At 42.4% G+C, this 17623-nt stretch overlaps 1 protein-coding gene across 1 annotated transcript in view; it reads left to right on the forward strand.

The window, feature by feature from the left end:
* The window catches only part of LOC146196348 (uncharacterized), a 46387-nt gene that overhangs the window by 5013 nt on the left and 23751 nt on the right, over positions 1-17623 (forward strand). The window contains exon 3 of the mRNA XM_084596967.1: positions 13318-13436. Coding sequence (XP_084453093.1) covers positions 13318-13436 — 119 coding nt within the window. The remainder of the gene's footprint in view (positions 1-13317; positions 13437-17623) is intronic.

Below are 17623 nucleotides of genomic sequence, written 5' to 3' on the forward strand. Positions count from 1 at the left end.
TATAAAAATTTGATGTATTAAAGTTATTGCCAAACGCTAAAACGCATGATCAATACCCAAGTGTAGTGGAGCAGGGCGCAAAGTTAGCTTTATTCACAAGAAAGTCGCATTTCCTAGAGATGCTTGCCATACAGCAGGACATCTGGCTGCACGCCATGGCAGCAACAGTGTGATTCCCAAAGTTAGTTAGGTAAGAAGTTAAGAATGTAGTTATTCATTATTAATATAAATAGCGCGAACACGAAGACAAGGGACAAGATACAAGAAAGCCACAGTACAAGCGCTGTACCAACTCGCCCAACAAAGTATCTTGGTAAGAATGTAGTCCTGCTTCTTCTCTGCAGGTCTCTAACTATAAGCCTAAAAAAATAGCCAGTCCTTTCTGGCTGCGTCTCTCACTGACGGAGGCCCATGTATGCCATGACTGTCACTCTTTGAAGTCTGAACCCTCCTCTTCCCCCCTTGCCGTCTAAGAACAAACGTTAATCCATAGATTAGAATGGTTGTGAAAACTGTTTAGTGTATCAAGTGAAGTACGCCTTTGTTTTTCTGAGGACAGCAAAGCACGTTCACACAGACCAGAGTACTCATGTAATCTGGCTCTGCTTTCTGAACTCGGGCGCTTGTTTGCAGATGTGCACATCATCAAGCGATGACATCCTGGCGCATGAATGAAGTTTGTTGTGGAAGAGGGGATGGAGAAAATATTGTCTTGTAAAATATTTCCAGGCTCGAAGGCAAAATAAGAAGGGTGATATTTTTTTTTTTGAAAGTGAGACCACGATTGTCCTGAGTTCAGAAATTCACAACCATGAGTTTTTTTTTTTCTCTCCCTCTTTGCATTCATCATACATGCTTTCAATTCTCCATAAGTCACAAACCAAAAAACGGCGACCGTACGCTCAAGTGAATAAATACAATATATGCAAAAGCAATTGAAATTGCTCAACAGCTAGAGAAAGACGGTATCATTGGGCACCACAGGCACGCATTCCTTTCTGTAACTTCCACATTCCTTCTTTGCATGACATTACGAATGTGATTCTAAGAATGAGGAAGAGGAAAGAGCAAGTTGTACCTTTCGTTTTACGAGTACAGCTTTGCGAGACATGCATGCACAAGTTAGTTGTTAGACACATGAGCCAACTTACGTGCTTGGAGTTTCAATGCAGGTTAATGAAGCAAACGACTTCCATTCATTTACTCAAGCACAATCCTTACCCAAATAGGGTCAGCTTTAAAGGAAAGTTTTTGCACGACTTTGGAGTTCGACGGCTGACCATTCTTTATATATATATATATATTTAAAGACAGCTTTAAACATATGTTTAGGGACATATTAAGTAATTAATTTTCGCACCAGTTCAGTGCGTCGAATCAACTTTCAAAATAATCCTCGTAATCGACATGTTTCTCCCATTGATGCGATTTACTTTACGAAATACTGGGGCGCGTTTCCTCTGTTACTTATTTTCATTGAAGTTTCCCCTCGTTTTGAGATTGAATGGCAAGCTAAACACTCACATGAACCCTCTCTTCCTGCACACGCTTGAGCTCGATAAAGCACCAACTTTGCGGTAACAGTACGTAGGCCAAGCACGAACCTTCTTCTGCTAAAAAACAACTATAAAGATTACCTTCAGTAGAACAATAAAATATTGATAAAAATGTATGTTGTGACGCCATCTAACTGCGGTTATAAAACCACAGAAGGAACAAAAACATGATAGCACCCGTACAGCTCCATTCTTTTCAGCACGTTTATGACACTTCATTCGCATGACCACGCGAGCGTTACCCTGGATACTGGATGATCTGAACGATGGGAGCAAACTTAAAATATTTCGGAATGGCTATAATTATTCATTTTTTGGTTGCCAGTCCAAACTATTCCTTCAAACCGTCTAATACCAATGACTGCTGGCCTACACAAAAGAGGCTGTAAATGTTAGAAGTGGAAAGAATGATGCGGTGCACATGTCACCTCTTCACTGCAGACTTCCTTAATGAGGCTATCACTGTTTGTCATTCAGGTGCGACCGTCTATATCAAAGTTTTCTTCATTTGGAAGAAATAAATTCTGCTTTCAGAGAAGTGTGATTGTTAAAGCTGCCAGATGAAAGAATGTAGTGTGGATGTTTCTATTTAAAAATGCATAGGCTTATTTCTCAAGTGCAAAACTTTAAATGGTGAGTGAATTTAGAGCAAGTAAATTTGAGACAGACGACATTGTTACAGTACGATATTCTTATCAATGCCATAATATGTTACTTGAAAGAGATAGATAGAGCTCCTGATAGCCTATCTAATGTTATTGGCATTGATAAGCAAGAACGTGGACCCGAATATTATCGCTACCGAGCAGTAATAAAAAATAATCGCACTCCTCGGTATTTTGCAACAGAATGTTCAGGCCAAGTCGCTATATCTCGCAAGTGCCCAAGCCATGCTCACAGTAAGGAAACATCCTGTGGTCGGCAGCGCTTTCGCAAGTATAAGCACCTGCGGTTCATACAGTAGTGGTTCACGATCTCCCTCCGCGGACAGCCTTCTGCATGACCTGGCAGACCACTTGGAACGGAGTTATTATGTTAACGCTACCTTCATTCGTTGTTTCGCCGAATGGAAACGGCGTTTTGTTATCTGACGAAATATTGAATGCACATGTTTGGTTTGAGCAAGCAGGCGCAATCTACGAATTACTGAAAGAGTGCTGAGTGGTCATGGTGGGAAACCTCATGCGGTTGCGTCCACCTGCGGCAATAGCCCTATTATTTTCCTGGCAAGCTCTTGACAGAGCAAATCCTAAAACGCTCAGTGTCCTTTTATGTCGAAGGCTGGCTTTCTCGCACATTCAGCTAACTATGTTACAAAACCATCTGTGTGCAGCAAGAAACAGACAAGCTCTGGTGTATTTCCTGCCCATGAAAAATGCCTTTGTCGTTTTGAGCATTGCGTAATTTTCTGCGCATTTAAGCCGCAGAGTTTTGTAAAATTTTAATGTGATGAAAGACTCATCGAAAATTCTACCTTGAAACGTTTTCTTTTCTAGCCTTCGTGGTGCGCTGATTCGCAAGCGATACTACACGCTCTATTAGAGCATCGGCGTTCTGTTTCCGCTGCGCAGTTATTTATCCGGAACAGTGTTTCAAATCTGTTGTATGATTTCGTCTAATGAAAGCGCAGCAAGCTGACGAACGTATTATTGTCAACGTTTCGACCATGCGACACTAACACAACATTGATATTGGTTTTATTCCTTAACCGAGGTTTAAGGAAATATTGCTCGGCCCGTTCCCGAGTAGCCTGGCGTGCTCATCGCCACTGCTTGCTTTATTTGTTTTCACACCACGGCCTTGATTACCTCATGCGTCGAAGATATACGACCATCAGTCTATAATCTAGATGACTGCGAAGGGTCTTACTCAGGTCTTACTAAACACGAAGGGCAGAACCCACCTCTTGAGGTGTTAGCCGAGGCTCCCTAGAGATGCTCAATAATTCTTTTCGAATTTCTTCGCATTTCACTTACATTCATTCAGCCATTCTCGCCACTATAATTTGGATAACAGAAGAGATTTCTTTTCTCAACAGGCCGTCATTACTAGCATGCCCAAGAAAGATATGCACTTTTTTATATTGTTCAAGCGAGTGGTTAAAGTTGTTTTTTTCATACATCATTGGTGTCGTCTGCCTCTCTGTTAGGAACTATGCGTTGTGGTCCAAACACATTTTAGTTCTCTTCATTTAAACGATTATTTAGCTTTATTGTACTACGTAGTTATAAGTGCCAGGTGTGTCTTGCATATCGTTTCTTTCGTCATTTTCAATGCTTTTTCATTTCATGTGCGTGACGTTTAGTGTGAACTTTTGCGTATATGCTAATATCTTCCATTCCTATGATTTGGGCGTCCTGCTTTTTCGTTCTCATATCAAACTATGAGCTGAGCTTCCCCGAGCGGCAAGCCTCCCGTCGTGCCTTTCTTTTCTAGCAATTCCGGTCTAATCTCCTGATATTTTCAACAAAGTTATATTAAAAATGTATATTTTTGTCTCTACGAACGCGATGAAGTAACACAAGATATTTTCTCATAGCGCGCTCTTTCCTTATACGACCTTTCGTCAGGAATGAAGCATGCATAAAAGCACAGCTAGTTCCACGTTTGGCGAAACGTGGTGTTTTGTGAGAAAATAGAAAATAAATAAGGTATACACCGCTAAGGTCTGAAGTGGCTCGGGGAGAACCATTTATATCTGTACAGGATACCCCTGCCAAAATCTGGGTGGTATGAAAGTACGTGACCTGGCACCTCATTAGAAATGTAAAATAAATACAGCTGGAAAGCACGTAAGAACAGCTCTGGCTTTTGCGTTGACTCACAGCAGATGCTCGAGGAAGGATATCTAAAGTAGATATCTTCGAATTGAAGGTAGACCGAAAGGTACGTTCGCAAACAGGCAGAGAAGAATCCATTAAAATGCATGCCTGGAGCTCGCGATAAAAACGAATGCAACGGTATATTGAAATCCTATGTATTTGCTTTTTGGATTTCTTGAGAGCACGATATGAAACAGACTAATCATACCATGCCTACTGAAGAACGAACACGTGGATCAACGTTGTACACAGTGAAGGACGTATACTGAAGGTATAAAGTAGTTTAAATCGTAAGAGCGAGATCGTGCCTGCTGCATTCAGTGACTGCTTCTACATCTCCTTTGACTTCCTTCACCTTTCTGCTCTTCCAAGCAGCACCACATATTGTGGGTTGGATTCCTCTCTACCTTCGCGGCCACGCAAGCAGGGTACATTATAACAGGTATCTGACGTAACTTGAACAAAGTATGTACAAAACGTGGCAAGCGATGTTTCTGTGAAATAAACGGTACGATTGGCATTTTCATGGGGCGATCGAGAAAATATTTTATATTCTGCGCAATTAGGTAAGTTGCTAAAATGCCACACGGAAAACTTTTGTCAACCTCAAGGCAATCCTTGGTTCTTTAGGTGCCAGAGGGGTTTGGGAAGCATTCGATGCAATATTTTAGACGCGTATACCTTCTGTGGATTCCGTTTTTCCGGCATTTAAACAAAACCTGCGAAATATAAATAAATTACGACTTATAATGCGCACACTTACATTCTAATATATTGCAATGCTGGCAAGCGCGTTTTGAATGAATGAAAGGTACCTGATCACCATATTGCAGGGATGTGGCCGACGACGTTACTGTTTAATAAAAAGTGCACGCAGTGCTTTGTAACAATACAGAGACAGTACAAAAGCATCCAATAAATATGGAGAACTTATTGAGCTTAACAGAGAGACAAAACAAAATTAAAATAAAGAGGGAAAAAGGAGTGGATGTTTAAGTGAAGCTCGTTCAGTTCAAAGATGGCTATGCTTCCTAATAAACATGACATGAACTGACGTTTTTGCCTTGAGGGACATATTTCACTTTGTACATCATGTTGCAGTATTGTCACGTGGTGGTGACCAGGGTCGATGACACAAATGAAGAGTCGGTGATTGCACTGAAGAAACTCTTTATTGGGTTGACTTGCGCCGACAAAAGAACTAAGCAACTCGGCGGCGGCGATAGCAAAAAACGTGCTCGTCGATCGTCCAACAAAGAATTCCCGTCGCACTCGTCAACGCTCAATTTAAAGGCTGCTAAGAATAATCTAGATAACGTCGCAAACTGCTAGTAGCACAACCTGGAACATTGCAGAAACATACGCGCGTGATCGAAATCTTCGAGACAGATCTCGGCGCATGGTTCGCGACAAAGAAAATTATAACGTGTCGTATCGTGACAACGAGCATGAACAAACACTGGATACAGAATTGATAAGCGTGCCATAATAACAATAATAAGGCCGCATGCCACCGGCTGTCCAACAGGAACAAACAGTTCACGGAAATATTATCCAGGTAACTATGAATGGAATCAAGATCTTAAACATTTGTTATATCATTATACTGAATACAATCTGCAAGCATTCAAAATGATCAAAATATACCTGACTTGATATCATTGCAAACAGATGTGATCACATCAGTGAACCTTGTGGTACCCCAGACGTTACTGGGGCATACCCATAGTAAACACCATTCACCACCCCACATTGCCTCACTAATTGAAAGTATTCACCTATCTATTTAATTATTAATTCATCCAGATTATATATACGCAGTTTTTAAAAATAGCAGCATGTGATGAACTATATCAAATGCCTTGTTAAAATTCAAAAAATTCAATCATGATCTGTTTATCGGTTTCAAAGCAATATCATGGACGAACTCCACCTGCTGCTTTGCACAAGAAACCCCGCTAAGGAAACCATATTTACAGGGGTAAAAAAGGCTGTGCTTTTTAAATGCATTATTATGCAACTGTAAATAATGTGCCGCATAAAGTTACGCGTCATGCGGCTTAGTGAAACGGGATAACAGTTACCAACACAATTTTTCGCAAAACGTTTGTGAACCGGCACGACACGGGCCGATTCTTCCGGGAGCGTTGTCTCATTCACTGATTTTTGAAACAGCAGTAGAAACACAGTACCAGAGTGCCTGAGCAATGTTTTTCTTGTAGCAGGAATATAACCTGGCCCAGAGGCATTAGATACAGCAACGTTAGTAAGAATATCTGTGTACCAGCTATGCTAAATATAACTGGAGGCATGTCATCAACTTCGCCTTGAGGATCAACAAAGCAACAAGAATTGGATGCAGTGAACCTGAAAAATAATAGCGGCCAAATAAATTTACTTTTTGATGATCTTCATATGCTATGTAAATACTGTGGTTTTCTTTAGCGTTACGACGAACATATTTGTAAACTTTTTGATTGTGAATCAAGCTTGTTAATTGAGGCGTTGCTTTTTGGCCATGTCAGCCTGAAACTTAAAATCTCTCTTCAAATTTTTAGCCGAGCACAGTGTGCCGCTGATTTGGTGAGTTGTTAGTTTTTATCTTCCGGTACAGGGGATGTTGCTGGCGGACCAGGGATCGCAGCTGGGCAGTGAACCACGACTTATCGCGCATGCGCTTTGACGATAATGCACGACCCGGCACGAAATCATTTAAGTTGCAGCAGCATTCTTTCGAGTTTGTGCCATAGTTGACTGAGGTTGAATTCACCAATCAGAGTGTCTAATATCGAAAAATACGTGTTTAGTGCCAAGTACGTGTTACGGTTCAACGAAATGTATATATAAGTCTAGAAAGAAACGTTTATGATTGTACTGAATCTTGGCAAATAAAAAATGGCAATGTTTCAACATAGTTTAACCAAGTAGGACGCGCGAAAGATATCTACACAAAGGTCGAATTTGATGAAAATGGCGACGTGCAATGAACAGGACGCGAAGAGTGTTGCAGTGAGCACACGGGCCGATTGGCTGCAGTAATAACTACGACATTCCGCGCTAAATTAAAGACCTTTAGTGCATAGTGTTATTCGTTGATTGCGAAAAAAAAAAAAACATTTTATTCAGAAAAAACCTCAGCAGTCTTGCAGACATCGCTAATTTAGGCTATAGATGAGCCGCATGGGAAAGCACTGGAAGGTGTATATACTGGCTGCACTGCATAGTTCTGCATAAAGAAAATAATAAAATAGTCATCAAGGAAGGTGTTAGGCAAAGAGACACGACCTCACCCGTAGTATTCGCAGCTTGCTTAGAGGAAATATTCAGAGAGTTGGAATGGAAGCAGTTAGGGATAAGGGTAGATTCAGTGGGAAGATGTGGTTAAATGCATGTGGGAGGATGTGGTTAAGAAGTTCGCAGGGGTCAAGTGGATGCAGCTAATCCAAGATCGGGTTAATTGGTGGAATATCAGAAAGTTCTTCGTCCTGCAGTGCGTATAGTCCGGCTGATAATGATGAAATGAGTGTTATGTTAGAACAGATGTTGGCATTCCACTGTGTTCTTTGCTAGTTGCGCTGAATTTATGTTAAAGCGGCTGTAAATAAAAAAAAAGCATTCGGTGCTCGCTTCTCAATAGAAAGTCCTGGGCATTAATATTCTCAACTCCAACGTTTTTTTTTTTTTATTTTCGTGAGAGCTCGACATATGTCATGATCGAACACAAAACTCACATGATCGAACACACATGAACTCACATGATCGAACACAAAAAAAAATGTTGCCGCTTGGCAACATTTTTTTTGTGTTCGATCATGTGAGTTACTATTTTCGTGCTATTATTCAGAGTGTAACCTTGTTAGACCGATAATACCATGTGAAAGCACGGTTTCAATTACCCGCGCCAGGGAATGGTCTGGTGATCAAATCTGGAGTCAAGCACTCACAAGGACATTCCTCGGGCTCTGACGTTTGCATAAATCTTGCACACGAAATGTTTGCCTAATGTAGGGCTGAAACCAAGACCACCCCTTATTTCGAGCTGTCGCTCTACCAATAGTGCTAACCAGGGAGGCTATACCAGATCTGATGGTATGAGAGAATGAACAAGGAACTACTAGTGGGAATGGGGAGGTTGGAATGTTTTGGATAATTCACCGAAACGGAGTTTATTATACGAGTAAGCTAGTTATTAACATAATTAAAAACATGCTTTCCTTAAAGGCAACCCGAAAACGCAACCAGAAACTATTGTTGTGCTCGCAACATTGTACACTTGGACCGATCAAGAGCGATAAACGCGCAACAGATGTAACACAAAGGAACAGCGTCAAAATTTAGCCATAATCTTTGATTATTGCACGCAAAGTTTTTTTCAAAAGAGCAGCCAAGTTTTAGATCTCTTCCCATAAGCATGACCGATGCACATTCTTGTTCAGTCTCCCAATTTCTGTACTGCTTCGGGTTGGCCCTGGTGCGTTCGCAAATCGACGATCGCTTGTTAATAATAATATTATTAAAAATCCACGAGGCTGTAAGTTGTGGACAAAACTGCATTCTTTGTTTTCTTGACGCACTCTAAATATCGATTCCCCACAAGCGCATACGGTCTTCGAGATAATTTCCTATATCAGGATATTCAATTTTTTTTTTATTTATATATACTGGTAAGCCTTTACGGGCTCATACAGGAGTGGGTCACAAGGCAAACAATCCAGAATGAAAGAAAAGCAAAATTGCAGAGCTAAGAACAAAATGGAAGTGGAACAGCAGCTCAGGAAGGAATCCACAGTTCAATTGAATATATATATATATATATATATATATATATATATATATATATATAGAGAGAGAGAGAGAGAGAGAGAGAGCGAAGTGTACGCTTCATTTAAAGAAACATTTTATTGGACTCCACGTTTCAACTAGAAGTTGGCCTTCATCAGTAGTGCGAATGCAAGCGATGGGAGTAGGTTCTATATGCAAACAGTGGAAAAAGAAACAGGTGGCGCAGAGGAGTACATTGTCATTGTAGTGGTGGGTGGGGTTAAAAGCAGGTGCAGGCGGTGAGTGAAAGAAAGTGCAGGTGGGGAGTGCGAAAAAAAAAAAAGACAGCACATGGAAGGGAGCCCAGTAATAGGCATGACCACAGGTGACAAAAGCAGGAATTGTGTGACCTTCATTGTGTGTATGGTGGGGGAGGCTGACATTCCTTTGGGTCACCTGCAGTAAGCTTGACTTGGCCGTTTTGGGTGTGTTTGAGGAAGGAATTTACGGGGTAACTGATAGAACCTACCCCCATCGCTTGCATTCGCACTCCTGATGAATGCCAGCTTCTGGTCGAATTAAACGTCGAGTCCAATAAAATGTTTCTTTAAATGAAGCGTACACTTCGCTCTATACTAATATATATATAAAGAAGCGCAACACGAAACCCACAGTCGTAATGAACAGCAGCATATTCAGTCAGTCCTATTCCCACAGAAGTGCCCTGATTTTAGCTTCAAATAAATCAACAGAATCGACATTCACCGTTTCTTCTGTGAGGCGGTTCCCTGCGTCAATAGCACAGGGAAAGAATGAGTATTTAAATGTGTCAGAACACGACGGAAAGGATCTGATGCATCTGTGATGATTAATTCTGTGTGAAGACATAAAGGGTGGCATGAATGTACTTCGTTTTATCTGTGTTTACACGCCCGTGATAAAGAAGAAAAAGGAACTTCATGGCAGAGACACGTCGTGCTGATATTAAAGTCGGAACGTTTGCTTGATTACGTAGTGCAGTGAAGCTGTCATACGGCGAGTATCTGGAGTAAATGGAACGGAGTGCCATGCTCTACATTCTCTCTAGTTTATCAACGAGATAGAATTGATGTGGGTACCATACGATACCGGCATACTTAAATATCGGCTGAACGACGGTTCCAAAAGCAGTTAGTTTGACACGAGGTGGCGCTGTAGCGATTTTCCGACGCAAGAAATTGAGCTGCCTGAATGCCTTTGTGCATGTGTTGTCAATGTGAGTATCCCAGCTGAGTTTGCTTGAAAACGTCATACCTAAATAATTCACTGTGTCTGACCTTGTTATAGCTGTGCCTCCTGTAGTATAAGTGTATTGGTTCGGTATCCTTTTATGAGTAAAGCTGATGCATGTTGGATTTTTGACATTGAAGTGTCTGAGGGAAATACGCGTGCATCCAACCCAAACGTTTTTTTTTTATATATTTTGGTATCTCGACACCGTACATGTACACCCATAAAAGATCTTCACGAAGGTGACTCTTTAGCAAATGTTTGAAATGTTAAGCGAGTTTAGTAATAATATAAGCCAGCAGTGGACAGAAAGACCACCAGTCATTTATCCTGTTTGTATATCATTGGAAGTCTTGAAGGATTCCAGTTCTGAAAAGAAAATATATATACATGAATATCATCATATATTTTATTCATACTTCTTTGAATACTCATAAACTGTGAAAGCAGGAGGTTCAGTTAAGGAGTAATAAATCCTTCCCGTCAACAAATAATTATTAAATAAATAAAGGGTTTGGTGCGGATAATTAACTATTTCTTCCTACAGAGTCCCAAATTTTGTCCCAATTGTAATATGTTCTTTTATTGCTACTCACAATAATTGAAGTGGAGCCTCCATAAATTTGAGCAGTTGCTAAAATTCATCAAAATATTCGAACAAGGCAATATACAAAACAGAGATTTGAAAATTTGCAAAAATTTATGAAAATGTTCGAACAAAATATTACAAAAAAAAAAAACACTTCTACGTGCCATCGCGTCTATAGGTAAGCGTTCTTAACTGATGTCACCTCGATACACTCATTTCGCCCTTACACACTTCTACACAGTTTGTGTTTTGGGACACAAGCAACGACGCCGATTATAGTAGAGGCATGATCAGATCTGTTTGCTTCATAATATATGATGGAGAGGAATGATACCATTGATGCAGTTATTGTGGGAATACATTTTTTGTTAAACTATATACAGCGAAACCAGAAAAAAAAAATGCTCAGCGGCAACTTATAGTTTTTGTCTCTATCAACTGTACATAGTGCATTAGATTTTAGGCGCAAACGCTCAATCAACAGTGGAAATATCTGCAGGTTACTCACATTTCTTGCGCAGAAGGGTGGTGTATCAGGGACCACCGAGTCCGTATCCATAGCTGAGGCCATATGTCCCAATGCCGAACGCGTAAGCGGGGTACCCGTAACCATGGGTGAAAGCTGGAGTACGAGCTACGGTAGCAACAGCTGGGACATAGTGAACAGTGAAGACGGTAGAGACGCAGCCACTGGATGGTGGTAGGTGGCCAGGGCCGGGACCGCGTAGGTATAAGCGGCCGGGTAACCGATATAGCCGGCGAAGGCGCAAGGGGCCAAGTCAGAGACAAGGCAGGCACGGAACTGGGGAAAAGTACAAAAAATGTTTAGAAAGTCTCGTGTACTAATATGCAGGTATCAGGAAAATATCTAAGAAATGTAGTACGTAGAGTAGTAGAATCATCTTAACTTCTTTGAACGCCACCTTGTTACGGTACTCTGTTATCACTTAAATCGATTGTTCGAGCTACTGCTCTTTTGATGCTACCACGAAGGTACTTAAAGGCGCCAGGCAAACCGATTCTGGCATTTTTCATATATTGTGCCTGTATTTTAGATTCTGTGTCAAGATACAAAGCGATCACGAATTACTACACACGTAAGCTTTTAAGCTACTGCATACTTAGGGTGCGAATTTCTAGCGCATAGTTTATTCTCCATAAAGGCGATCTGTTTTTCAATATGCGTGGCGAAACCAGGCTAAAAAGTCTTGTAAGAAAGCCTTCGCACCCGCTTTTTATTATTGATAAATGTTTGAATCGCAGGATATTTAGCAAACGTGTGCACATTCCTATGCTTAACAGGTGTCTGGCACCTTCTGGGGTGCTAATAAAATAGTAATTGACACGCAACAAATGATGTGGCACTACAGCTTTCAAATGCCGGAATACCTCCGTGTAACTCTAACGCCGGTAGGAGGATTTCGAGGTTTTAGTGCGGATTAGCCACGTTTGCTTCCTCGCGAGCGGTGAAAATGGATAGACATAATCATCACAGCTATCTGCCCTGAGAATAAAACGACTGATTCCTGATGCTACTTAGCATAAACGGGGACGAATGTGATGCAAGATTTAAGGAATTCTTAAAAAACTGTATTATCGTTGACGAATACTAAGAGCATGCTGTTCGCCCAAGAAGTATGCTTATTGCAATTAGGACAAAATATGTTACGCTTTTTCTGCAATATACGAACATTATATATAGAAAGACGAAGCTTTTCTTTTAAACACACGTGTATTAAATTGTCTTTCGCCGCTGACTTCACTATAAGACTTAATACAAAACATGATTGCAATATTGAACAACTGATGACACGCTCAAACACACGTACCAACGTTTCGTCTGTCTTCGTCATAGAGTTAAGAAAAGTTGAATTTTTCCTTAGGTTTTTCTGCCAGCTGTCCTGTATATTGCTGTCTGTGCAATCAATAATGTCTTAATTTATCTCCAAAATGGTTTAGTTTTAGCTTATCCTCTCTGACGACCTCCGGCGCTGCATGGTTATACACAAAAACAATACACACACACAAGAGAAATGAACCAAGACGTTAACACATATGATGCGCTCGCTACCAACTGCCTGTTTTGTGGTACGAAGAAAGTCTGTTGAAGCTTAACCTCCGATCCTTGTATGTTGATTTTGAGGGAAGTGTTTTGGAGCAAAAAGATGGAATTTGCATAGGTTCTTCAATTGCTCCTATATTGAGTGACCTATTCCTTGCTAAGGGTGATATAGGACACTTTTTAATCATATGAATGAAGCTTGAGTTGCTAAGGCATTTCGATATGTCTATGATTTTTTGGTTTGCCGGCCGCATGAAGATTACACAGACAGCAAGGTTGAGAGCATTGTGGCACTATTCCCTAATCCACATCCGGGGCTTGAGTTCACCTTTGTACAACCAGAAAATGCACAGATCCAGTACTTGGATATCAGACGTGTGCTTCACGAAGACCACACATGTTGGTGTTTGTAGTACACAAGGGGAAAAAGGCCTTCTTCCATACGACTCCGGTCATACGAAGTTGACTAAGCGGGGGCTGGCTGTTTCGTGTTTACGGCAGGGGCTGATCAAATCCTGCTCGCACTTGATGGGCGACGGTGTCAACATACACATTGAGAGGTTGAAACGAAGCGGATATCCGAGGAGCATGCTGATATCTGCGGCTGAAATCTGTTTGAAGAATATGCGGCCCCGAACAAGAGAACGTAAAGAGACTGAAAAGAGAAGACAGGTTGTTGTCCTGCCCTACGTACATGGCATATCACACAGTCTTAAGAAGATAGCCAGCCTATTCGAACTTAGAGTCGTGCTGTCCGCACCAAACAAGTTAAAAAGTATGTGCAAGAAGGTGAATTAAACGAGAGAGACTAAGGAAGGATGCGGAGTACTGCACAAAGAGCGCTTTGTCAAATGCCGTATGGCTGTCGTGTACAAGATCCCCCTGACATGTGCACGGGAAGGCCTATGTGGGGCAAATAGGCCGATGCATCAATGAAAGGCTAAGGGAACACAGAAATTCGTGTACCGCATTGTCTGCTCCAGGAAACCTGGCGACCCATTGCTCCCGTTGTAAAACGGATAACAATCAACAGGACTTGAGGGGCACCCATTGTGTACCAAGGTTCACCGAAACCAAGGTGCTGGCAGGCGCAAAAGACAGTTTTGAAAGAGAGATTATTGAAGTATTCAAGATGATTTCGGGGGAAGGAGGAGAATACGTGAGTGTTCCGTCGGTGGCGCTCAACAGCAAGGAGATAAAACTTCTCCGTTTGGACAATGTGACAAGACGTTTGGACAATGTGACAAAAGGTTAGACCTAGTTTGTCATTATTTTCGTTTTATTTTCATTTCATTTTGTTCATTCTGAATGTCTTCGCACTTTTTCTGAATCTTTTGTTTACTTCTTCTTTCTATTGTAACGTCACGTTTTTTGTGAAGCTTTCTTTTTCTTCATACCACAAAAACAGGCAGTTGGTAGCGAGTGCATCATCTGTGTTAACGTCTTGGTTTAATTTTTTTAGTCGATATTTATTGCCTCAGGGCATCAGTAGGTTATGAGATGAAGGATGAATAAATGATTAAATGAATGGAAAAAGGTTGGCTGATTTTATGAAGTCCAGAAGTGAGCGATGATGAGGTCCCTGCGTCCAAGTGACGTATGAGGCAGGATTGGTTGCTGAAAGGCCAGCTATGCTCAGGTGCCGGATTCGTGTTGGCTTGAGTGCTGGGCAGTCCCACAGCAAGTGGTGGATGTCGGCCTCGACATCTTCGTTGTTACAAATCGAGCATCCTGGGCGAGGATATAAGTGTTGGAAGTATGACCACGTCCTAGTTACAGCTGGTGTAAGGGCAACACCGACCCGGGTCCTCCTAAGCGCAACCTCCTCTGCACGGGTGAGACCGCGGGGAAGGGATATCGCACACGGAGGGATAAGTGCACGTGTGCGGCGCCGAAGGTGCTCCTTTCTTGACAAAAGGAGGGTAGCGTAGTCGACTTCGAGAAGCCGTGGGATTGATGCGTCTTGGTTCACGAGGCGGGTTGCAAAATCTGTTTGACTTTGAGAAGGCAGCAGATCCCGTGGGACCCACTCAATGCGTATTGATTGTGGGATGCGCGCCGCAAGCTGGTGGATGACCTGGCAAATTTTAGGGCAGCGGCTGACACGTCGGAGCAGACGTACTGCTTGAGGTGCGTCAGTGCGGATGACAACGTGGGCTGTAGGGAGCATGGTCATGGAAGCCACGGAGCAGAGTGCCTCCTGAACTGCCACAAGCCCAGCGCAGAAAGATGCAAGTGGTTCCGAAAGCTGAAACGTAGTTGTCTGATTCAGGCTAGTTCTCCGTGGACAGTAGATTGCCGTTTTGGCTTCACAGCCTTGCAGGCTTCCATCTACGTACACCACTATGGAATCTTGAGGCAGGTTAGTATCTTTCTCTTCAAATCTCTGGCGTAGCAACGATGCCGAGTTGGCAGACGTCGGTCTGCGGATGTCAGTTGGCTTGTTGTTTCCTAACTGTATAAATTTCCAAGGAGGGAGAACTGGCGCAGGTGGCTGAAGAATAATGTGTGACGTTGCATACGCCTTCAGTGCTTGCGTGGAATGTGACAAAGTGGCCTTGAGTCTGCGAGCATCACGGCGCTGCTGCACCAGTTCATCGATGGTGTTGAGCTGCGCATTATCCTGTAACGCTACGACCGGTGTGATTCGTGGAAGGCATGTTATGGCCCTCATAGCTTCTCGATTTACGGCTTCAAGGCGATCCCATTGTGCCCTTGTAAGATGCTGGAACTGGGCCTGATAAACAATGCGGGGCTGCAGAACCGCCCTCACTAACTGGCGTGCAACAGACGAGCCAGCGCCACCCGTTTTAGGTGCAATTCTTCTTATTAAACTTATAGTTTGAAGTGCTTGCTTTTTTGCCTGAGAGAGCCAAGCAGTCGCTGATCCTGATTGGTGAATTGTTAAGCCCAGAATTTTCAGGCTCGAACTTTCTTGTATTAGGGTGCCTGATAGAGAGAGACGAATTGGATTTGAGGCAAGTTTACGGCGTCCCCAGCGGTTGGCGACTGACGTGTATGAAGTTTTACACACACAAAGTTGAAGGCCAATGGAGGATGCGTAATCAGAGGTTACGTCTAATGCTGACTGAAGGGCGGCCTCTTGAGTGAGAAGATCATGGTGAGTGCTCCATACCGTGATATCATCTGCTTACTGCAAAAACTTGATTTCAGGGATATCATGTAAGCGCCACGCCAATGGGATGAAAGTAATATTGAACAACGTTGGAGACAATACTGATCCCTGTGGCACGCCACGTAGTGAAACGAATGAACCAACAGTATCACCGCTGAGGCGTATTGCAAATTTTCTTCCGTCCAAAAATGATGCGACAAAAGTGCGTACTCTCGGGGGGAGATGAGGCATGTCAATGGCATTCTTGTGTGTGTATTGTTTTTGTGTATAAGCATGCAGCGCCGGAGGCCGTCGGAGTCGTATAGCCATCCAGCCCGCTCGCAAGTACTACTGAGCTTATCCTCGACCAGAAACATTCTGTATAATCCTGCGTCATTTGCCATCATTCTGTTCTGCTCTCGAGGGATGAGCTTTTCTAACTGAAGGCGAGCAGTCTTGAAATCTGAGAAAGAATGCTCACCATGTTGAAAGTTGGTACCAGCTGTGCGAGATTGAACAGCGAAGGATTAACGGCGGCAGGAATACTTTTATACTCAAGTCAGTGTTGGGTATGTTATCGACACGTGGAAGGAAAAACAGAATGCAAAATTGATCTCATAATCATGGACGAATCTAGACACGCAGAAATCGGAGAAGCCAGGCTGTACAGCTGAGTAGAATTTTGAAATTCAAGTCTTACTCCTAGCGTTCACCAAGACGTTGTCCTAACAAAGTAATCTTTTTTTTTTTTCAACCTTGGATTTAGAGTAACGCGCCGACAGTGTGACAATTTTTCTCATACGCTTAAATTGAACCAGCTCTTCAGGGTCACCGAGGGAACGATCGCCCGCGTGGAATGCGATATTTCCATCCACGTTGTTGAAAGACAAATATCAAAGTATTCCTGTCAAGTGAACTGTATTTTTTGGTTCTCAGTCAGATCACGTTGACAGAGAGAAGCAAGCATATCTTTACAAGCGCAGAAACGAAGCGACCTGCTGTCCTTCACGGGCGTCCTCTATGACACGAGCGTGTCTCTTTTCATTTAATACTGAGGCACTCCAAGACAACCTTCATTTGCAGGTTCTGGCCTCCATAGCTAGAGTATTTTTCATGCTGTGGCACCAATGGCTCTTGCCACTTCGTGATTTTTTCTTTTCGGCCTGTGACCTTAACGACGTTCGCTTTACACCGAATGACGTTGGAGATGTAAGCAGAAAAATGTAAAGCCACTGCGACATTTATTGCCGCCGCGTTTTGAGCAGATGTTATACAATGCACTATTTTTTTCGTTCCTAAAATATGTTTTGGTGTGGGTTACCACGTAATTTACCATCAATAAATGCCTCTTTCTACATCAGATGAGAATTGTTCGTAGTGTTACTAACTCGCGATTTGAACCCATTAAATCGATCTTTGGGGCACTGTTCATTACCCCCATTCCCTGGC

This window comes from Amblyomma maculatum, chromosome 3 (assembly GCF_055883805.1).
Source record: "Amblyomma maculatum isolate TAMU_Amacu chromosome 3, ASM5588380v1, whole genome shotgun sequence".
Classification (NCBI taxonomy): Eukaryota; Metazoa; Arthropoda; class Arachnida; order Ixodida; family Ixodidae; genus Amblyomma; species Amblyomma maculatum.